Genomic DNA, 8,289 nt, shown 5'->3' on the forward strand with positions numbered 1-8,289 from the left:
TCTATACAAACAAGCAGAGCCAAAGTATATTTCATTCACCACATTAATCAATGAGGTTCCCTATGTTTGACAACTTCGAGTGTGACCGTATTTTAACAATGTCACCCCAGATTTTACCCTGCTGTTAGGTGTCTATACAAACAAGCATAGCCAAAGTATATTGCATTCACTACATTAATCAACGAGGTTCCCTATGTTTGACAACTATGAGTGTAACTGTATTTTAACAATGTCACCCCAGATTTTACCCTGCTGTTAGATGTCTATACAAACAAGCAGAGCCAAAGTATATTGCATTCACCACATTAATCAATGAGGTTCCCTATGTTTGACAACTATGAGTGTAACTGTATTTTAACAATGTCACCCCAGATTTTACCCTGCTGTTAGGTGTCTATACAAACAAGCAGAGCCAAAGTATATTGCATTCACCACATTAATCAATGAGGTTCCCTATGTTTGACAACTATGAGTGTAACTGTATTTTAACAATGTCCCCCCAGATTTTACCCTGCTGTTAGATGTCTATACAAACAAGCAGAGCCAAAGTATATTGCATTCACCACATTAATCAATGAGGTTCCCTATGTTTGACAACTATGAGTGTAACTGTATTTTAACAATGTCCCCCCAGATTTTACCCTGCTGTTAGGTGTCTATACAAACAAGCACAGCCAAAGTATATTGCATTCACCACATTAATCAATGAGGTTCCCTATATTTGATAACTATGAGCGTAACTGTATTTCAACTAGGGATGCACATTACAGAATTTCGAATCCATGAGATTCGAATCCTTTTGTATTCGAATCTAATTACGGGATTCGGTATTCTGTTTAATGACGTCATTACACGTCATCTCATATACTATATCCGCGGTTCCCAAAGTGGGCGCCGCGGCGCACTAGTGCGCCGACGCAACTCGTCAAGTGCGCCGTGAAAATTTGCAGAAACATTTCCAATTTAGCATGGTCGAGATAATTGATTTGTATTAATATTTTATTGCAATGTAAATTGTTGTTTTATATTAAAATCCAACGTGTTTGTTCAATAATAAAATTTAAAAAGTTTGTTTTCGCATTTCTATCTGTACAGTAGATTTGTATATTACGTAACAATGCCAATTATTTCTTTCGGTTTGCAATAATCATGTCCAGACTGTGGTACAACACTTTTCATATGCTTAAGTTTCATATGCTTAAACGAGCCTAATCTTAAAATACACGATAAAACTGTAAAAATGCGTTTTTATTTCTAAGACCTTTGGCTAAGTGCGCCGCAAACATTTTGAATAGCTCAAGTGGCGCCGGGTGAAAAAAAAGTTTGGGAACCACTGTACTATATTAACAATTTTTGAAAGTTATTAATTTTGAAAAAAAATATTTTTGTGTTTGTGGGACTTTCGAGAGTAAACGTTTCGTAACGTCTTTTCATAGCCTGCTATACGTTTCATGACGCAAAAACTACCCAATGGTACAATTTTTGATCATTTTACAGCTCATGATCCAACAAGGCTACTATGAAAGGGTCAATAAAGTGACTTTTGTGGGTAAAATTTTTTTTCCTATAAATATAAAAAGATTCGAAATTCTAGATTCGGAATTCTAGATTCGAATTAAAGTATTCTAGGATATCCTAGAATACCTAATTATTCTGTAATGTGCATCCCTAATTTCAACAATGTCACCCCTGATTTTACCCTGCTGTTAGGTGTCTATACAAACAAGCAGAGCCAAAGTATATTGCATTCACTACATTAATCAATGAGGTTCCCTATGTTTGACAACTATGAGTGTACCTGTATTTTTACAATGTCCCCCCAGATTTTACCCTGCTGTTAGGTGTCTATACAAACAAGCAGAGCCAAAGTATATTGCATTCACTACATTAATCAATGAGGTTCCCTATGTTTGACAACTATGAGCGTAACTGTATTTTAACAATGTCCCCCCAGATTTTACCCTGCTGTTAGGTGTCTATACAAACAGAGCCAAAGTATATTGCATTCAAGATTCACCACATTAATCAATGAGGTTTCCTATGTTTGACAACTATGAGTGTAACTGTATTTTAACAATGTCACCCCAGATTTTGTGCGAAATTTTAAAATCATGACGTTTTAAACAAGAAAAGTCCGAGTGTTACAAGTACCAAGCTACAAGCGTGAGAACATTCCAAATAAGGGGACAGGAAATATGAAAGTACATTGTGATGTCACATTCATTCATGACATCATATCCTGTCCTCGTTTAAGAACTTGCATTATGACTCATTGAGTGCATTATGATGTCATATTTATTTATCAAGGCCATGTATGTGTTAACAATGGTAACTATGATGTCATAAGAATTTATTTTTAGACTAATCACGAGCGACAGTCGTTATAACACGGGTGTTCTGTTTCATACACCCCGTGCTTGCTTTTAAGTTACCACGTATGTAACTTTGTGGGTGATTGTTTTCATGTATGGTTGATAATTTAGACAACCCATTAGTGACCACTGGGTTGGAGCAACTGCTGTTAAGTGTCTTGCCCAAGGCCACATACGTCCACAATGGTAGCACGTGGCAGCATTGAGCCTTGAACCTAATATCTCATGGCCTACAGATAAGCTAAGCACAATAGTATTGGTGTAATACCATGGAAAAATGTATAGAATATGACCAGTAACCACCTCTCTTTGAGGAAAGTACAAATATATTGCAACAAAAAGATAAAAACAACAAATATACTATAATATCAACTCACCGTTATTTTGCTTGCATCATTGATTATCTCAACCCATTCCTCCAACTCAACCTGGTTGATTGTTTGAACATAATAAGGTCTGAATGGGGTGTTTATCACTGTAACAATAACCATTGTGATAATATAAGTCAATATAATGCTATGAATACACTTTTATACACCTCATGCTCACTGTCGAGTTATAACATGGGTGTCTTCTTATACACCAGACACGCATGGTGCATTCATACACCTCATGCTCACTGTCAAGTTATAACATGGGTGTCTTCTTATACACCAGACACACATGGTGTATTCATACACCTCATGCTCGCTGTCGAGTTATAACATGGGTGTCTTCTTATACACCAGACACACATGGTGTATTCATACACCTCATGCTCGCTGTCGAGTTATAACATGGGTATCTTATACACCAGACACACATGGTGTATTCATACACCTTATGCTCACTGTCAAGTTATAACATGGGTGTCTTTTTATACACCAGACACACATTGTATATTCATACACCTCATGCTCACTGTCGAGTTATAACATGGGTGTCTTCTTATACACCAGACACACATGGTGTATTCATACACCTCATGCTCACTGTCAAGTTATAACATGGGTGTCTTCTTATACACCAGACACACATGGTGTATTCATACACCTCATGCTCGCTGTCGAGTTATAACGTGTTACCCCACAACCCCCACTCACCAAAACAATATGAAACTTTAGCTTTACTTGCGACGTCCACCTTTGTAATGTACCCGATGTTTATGATTCCACACGGTTTGTCTTCGTCACTGGCTTTCTATAATGAAAGCAACATTTTCCATTAAGTTTATTGCTAGTGAAGAATCCTCCCTCTACGTTATCTGCTAACCCCTAACCCATAACTAAAACCCCTAACTACCAACCTCTAACACTCTTCATCAACCTAAAGTTTTAAAGATTGTTGATCCTCATGGTTATTTTAAATATTTTGATCTCCTCCATCTTTTTTGAAAAGATTAATATAGTAAAACTATACGATATGTGCCACTCTCAAACCTCACCCACATAGAATACCACCCAACTCACCATTGGTTTGTCGATAAACCACTGAATTAAACCTTTTTTACGATCCACGATTAAATATCGATGTTGGAACTTTTTCTTGGTGTCCATCTCATCAATGTCTAAATACCCACAATGTCTGTTCTGTCCGTCGACCTCTGGCATCTTGTGATTTAACAATTGTCTTTATAATCCAATAATGGGGGTTGTGATGTAATAATTCCAATCAATTTAAATCCATGTTGTAACTAATTTGTCCATTATTGAAACATTTTTATTTTGTATTTTAAATGCTAAAGAACTGTGCAACTGTAAACTGATGTTTTAAAGAAAACAAAAAAGGCAGTTTGTAAAAAGGTTTTTTGTTTATATATATGATGTAGCCTGTGAATACTCCACTAGTTTCTATAAATCTTTACAAACATTTCTTCATAATATAACTTCTTCAACTGTGTTATTACGGGCTGTCGTTTTGTTATAATTTTCATATCTTTACTATGTCAATTGATTTGAACTTTGTCATCGTAATTAAAGGAATAAATAAAAAATTGTTAAAAACTATAAAACATTATGCAAATTAGGTTAAATATTATAAAAAAATAACATTCAATACATCATATACTCAAATTTAATACATCATATACTTAAAATAAACATATATAATAATACATAACACAGCAACACACGTAACCATACGTGATATGTGATACGTCCATACTCATAAAAAACACAACTATAAGCCAACGACTATAACATACAGGCCACAGCTGTAAGTTAAAAAACTTTATAATATTTACATAAGCGAAAAATGTTCATTATATTTTTAATTAAACACAAACACTTTTGTTTTTACCTGACCAATTGCTAATACGAGTTTACATTTATAAATCGCCGGCTCGATTACCTGCGTACAACGTTTGTATGCTAATAGACGACTGCGATCAAATAAAAACAAACCGTGTGACGTCACTTCTGGTCTAATCGTTTGAACTAGAAATCTCGGGGTTGTGGGGTTTTTATGTTGATTAAGTATTTATTTATATTTATCTTAATTGCGATAACTAAATACCTCACAATTTTAGTTTAATTTAAAAACGACTGGCAACACTGCGTTGGCAACATTATTTCCTCTTTCGTCATTAAAGGGGGAACCACCTTCTTAGAAAGTTTAAATTGAATTTCAAAATAGAAATATATAAAATGTGTTTAATTAAAATTTATTGAGACACGTAACGAGGTTGCATTGTAACTTGTAAGGTGTCACCGTTAACTACTATGTGAGGCACAAACGCATAGCTTTGTGGGCGGTTGTATTGGGAAAACTTCTTTATATATGGCTAACAATTTGGACAACCCATTAGTAACCACTGGGTTGGAGCAATTGCTAGCCATACATTAAAAAAGTTTCCGAAATACTAAGTGTCTTGTTTAAGGACACATACGACCACAATGGTAGCATTATTGTGTTTTAATTCTCTGTCCTGTTATCTAGACGCGTGCACTCTGTTGCCCAAATGTTATGACAATACTTTTCATTGCCCACCATATTGGAACATTCATTCATTTATAAACCAATCTTTAATACTTTTCAAAACAGTCTCCAACCTGGCAGTAACAAATCTTTATTAAACTCATTCGTTCATTCAATCTAAACAACACAAACTTTTTACAAAAACATATTTTATTAAAACAGTGTTTTTCTCGCCCTCAATCCCTCTGGTGTAACTTTGTGTAGGGTCATTGCTATCCTCCATCATCATGACATCATATTAGATCCTTATGATATCATAACTCATCTTTTTGTTGCCAGTTCGACCAATTATCCGTCACTTCCCCAACAAGATTATACAACAGCTTGAAATAACCATCATCATCGCCATCGGCAACCTCGGCATTCCATAATGATTTGTATTCTTCCTGTGGCAACAATAACAGTAATATCGAATTATGGTTAAGTTAAGGTTTTATGAAAATCCATAACGTTTCGTTCTTTTCTCCCTGGAAAAGACATAATAACTTTTGTTTATCACTTTAAATACAATAGCTAAGATTAAATTATTTATAACAACGAAGAGAATGGAATCAGCAGCAAAACAAAAGTCGTTAAAACACGCTACGGGTAAAACAAATAAGATGTAAAGAGAAGAAAACTGCGGAAAGAAACGTTTAATGGCAATCGTTCAAACCAAGTGGAAAACTTCACCCCCTTAGAACCGACCTTTAATTGTTTCAACTTTTTCATCGCTGGTTTCGAATCAAACCCTCTCGGACACGCTGGTCGGAGATTATTCATCGCATTCATAGAAATCTCACGATGTTCGTGCGAATCCGAGTTTAATGATTCAACCACTAGGTGGCACCAGTCTAACTCTTGTAGTTTTGTGAATAACGGAAGTCTGGAACAAACATAGAAATGTTATATTGGGGCCGAGGTTGAGTGGTTAGTATGCCTGACTTTATCCCAGAAAAAATAATCACCAACAAAGTTACATACGTGGTAACTCGTAAGCGGGAACGAGGTGTATGAAACAGAACGCCCGTGTTGTAACGACTGTCGTTGCCCCGCCATGCGAGGATAAATAAGTTACATACGTGGTAACTTGTAAGCTGGCACGAGGTGTATGAAACAGAACACCCGTGTTATAACGATTGTCGTTGCCCGGCCATGCGAGGATAAATAAGTTACATACGTGGTAACTTGTAAGCGGGAACGAGGTGTATGAAACAGAACACCCGTGTTATAACGACTGTTGTTGCCCCGCCATGCGAGAACAAATAAGTTACATACTTGGTAACTCGTAAGCTGGCACGAGGTGTATGAAACAGAACACCCTTGTTATAACGACTGTTGTTGCCCGCCATGCGAGAATAAATAAGTTGCATATGTGGTAACTTGTAAGCTGGCACAAGGTGTATGAAACAGAACACCCTTGTTATAACGACTGTCGTTGCCCCGCCATGCAAGGATGGTCAATTCACATCATCAACATACTTATCGTATTGCTTCATTTTATCCGTTCCCTGATTGGTTGTAAGTCGTTCCATAATTAAATCATCGACCAATCGAATCGCTTTCATTCGGAAACTTGACGTTTTATCCTGGAAATAAATAAACAGTTAATGACGTAAGGTGATAAATTGGCAACACATTAGTCACCACTCTAAGTTGAAGCAATTGCCGTTAAGTGTTTTGCTCAAGAACACATACTTCCACAATGGTAGCAGCGACGAGCCTTGAACCCATTACCTCTGGGTTTGAGGCATGCGCTTCAAACACTTTATAAAAGGTATAAATAATCTACAGACTGACTTTCCCACCTGTTGAAACAACTGCATAAGAACTTGTATTCCCCCGAACTCCCCCAACTTTTGTTGCGCGAGTGGAAAATGTCGAACGATCGAAGAAATCGCAAACAAACTTTTCTTTCTTACAGCTGGGGATTCCCCCTCATCAGCGAGGATTTTTAGCAACTTGGGTAAAACCCCTAACTCGATAATCTGCATAGACACAACATATAACATATTCCATCCTTATATTTTCCAATACGATTGCAAAAATCAATTTACCTAATACAACAAAAAGAAGGGAATTAGCAGGAAACAACAGGTGTTAAAACACGCCACAAGATATAAAAAAAGAGCATCGGCAATTAAGTGTGTTACACCTAAATATCATCTTACTCCACACCGAGATAACCCAAACCACAAACCTTAATTTGCACGGGTGGGTTGCTCTGTGCCGCACTCCCCACCAAGTGGATCGCTTCCTCCCTCACTTCTGCCCTCGTGTGATTGAACAACGATATCACATCAGGGAAACCCCCGATCTTCACTAAGTCGTTAGCATTGTCGATCTGCATGGAACAGTGTGAAGATAATTTTCGATCTCTAGAGTATATTCCACAGTAATCAATGAAGTTTTTAAGAAAAAACCAAGATGTTATCGACATAAAGTGTGTGCAGGTTTGATAAATATAAAGTGCATTTCAACAATGTAAAAAAAAGATTCCCTCCCCCCCACCTGATGCACATAATACTCAAGATCCTGAAGAGCCAAGATGATCGAGGACTCCTCCCCAGAAGTCCGGAGGACTCCTAGCAACTTCTTCATTACATCAACATCACTCTCTTGTTTCATCTCATATTGACCCAGAACCTCCTTGATTTCATCCATGGATTTAAACTTCTTCTTCACATCTTCCTGGGTTTTGTGGTTACTTTAGTTAATAAATAACTGTGGATTATAAATGTATAACACGACAGCAACAATATATATATATGTGTCAGGTTAGTAATGTGTTGTTGCTGCCAGCCATGTTAGCGTCTGAAACAAATATTCTGGTAATTGATCCTTTTCTCTGGTGATAAGTTTTTCCGGGTTCATCGTTCCAATATTGTTTATTTGTAAATTATGAATAAAATATATATATGCTGCCAGCCATATTATAAGACTGAAAGAGATCTTCTGGCAATTTTTATTTGTGATGAAGTTA

The 8,289-nt window shown here is 36.6% G+C and overlaps 2 protein-coding genes across 4 annotated transcripts in view; both read right to left on the reverse strand.

Annotated features, from left to right (window-relative positions):
• Nucleotides 1-4,120, reverse strand: part of LOC100176953 (pleckstrin homology domain-containing family A member 2) — an 11,308-nt gene extending 7,188 nt beyond the window's left edge. For all 3 annotated transcript variants that reach the window (XM_026837981.1, XM_018815187.2, XM_026837982.1), the window contains exons 1-3: nt 3,821-4,120; nt 3,455-3,551; nt 2,750-2,847 (exon numbers count right to left, since the gene is read on the reverse strand). In XM_026837981.1, coding sequence (XP_026693782.1) covers nt 2,750-2,847; nt 3,455-3,551; nt 3,821-3,961 — 336 coding nt within the window. In that variant the 5' untranslated portion in view covers nt 3,962-4,120. The remainder of the gene's footprint in view (nt 1-2,749; nt 2,848-3,454; nt 3,552-3,820) is intronic.
• A 1,339-nt stretch (nt 4,121-5,459) lies between these two features.
• Nucleotides 5,460-8,289, reverse strand: part of LOC100187181 (nucleotide exchange factor SIL1-like) — a 5,569-nt gene continuing 2,739 nt past the window's right edge. The window contains exons 7-10 of the mRNA XM_002119632.5: nt 7,115-7,294; nt 6,789-6,895; nt 6,015-6,192; nt 5,460-5,713 (exon numbers count right to left, since the gene is read on the reverse strand). Of these exons, the coding sequence (XP_002119668.2) occupies nt 5,582-5,713; nt 6,015-6,192; nt 6,789-6,895; nt 7,115-7,294 (597 nt within the window). The 3' untranslated portion in view covers nt 5,460-5,581. The remainder of the gene's footprint in view (nt 5,714-6,014; nt 6,193-6,788; nt 6,896-7,114; nt 7,295-8,289) is intronic.

The sequence above is a fragment of the Ciona intestinalis genome, unplaced genomic scaffold (genome assembly GCF_000224145.3).
Source record: "Ciona intestinalis unplaced genomic scaffold, KH HT000043.2, whole genome shotgun sequence".
In the NCBI taxonomy this organism is placed as follows: domain Eukaryota; kingdom Metazoa; phylum Chordata; class Ascidiacea; order Phlebobranchia; family Cionidae; genus Ciona; species Ciona intestinalis.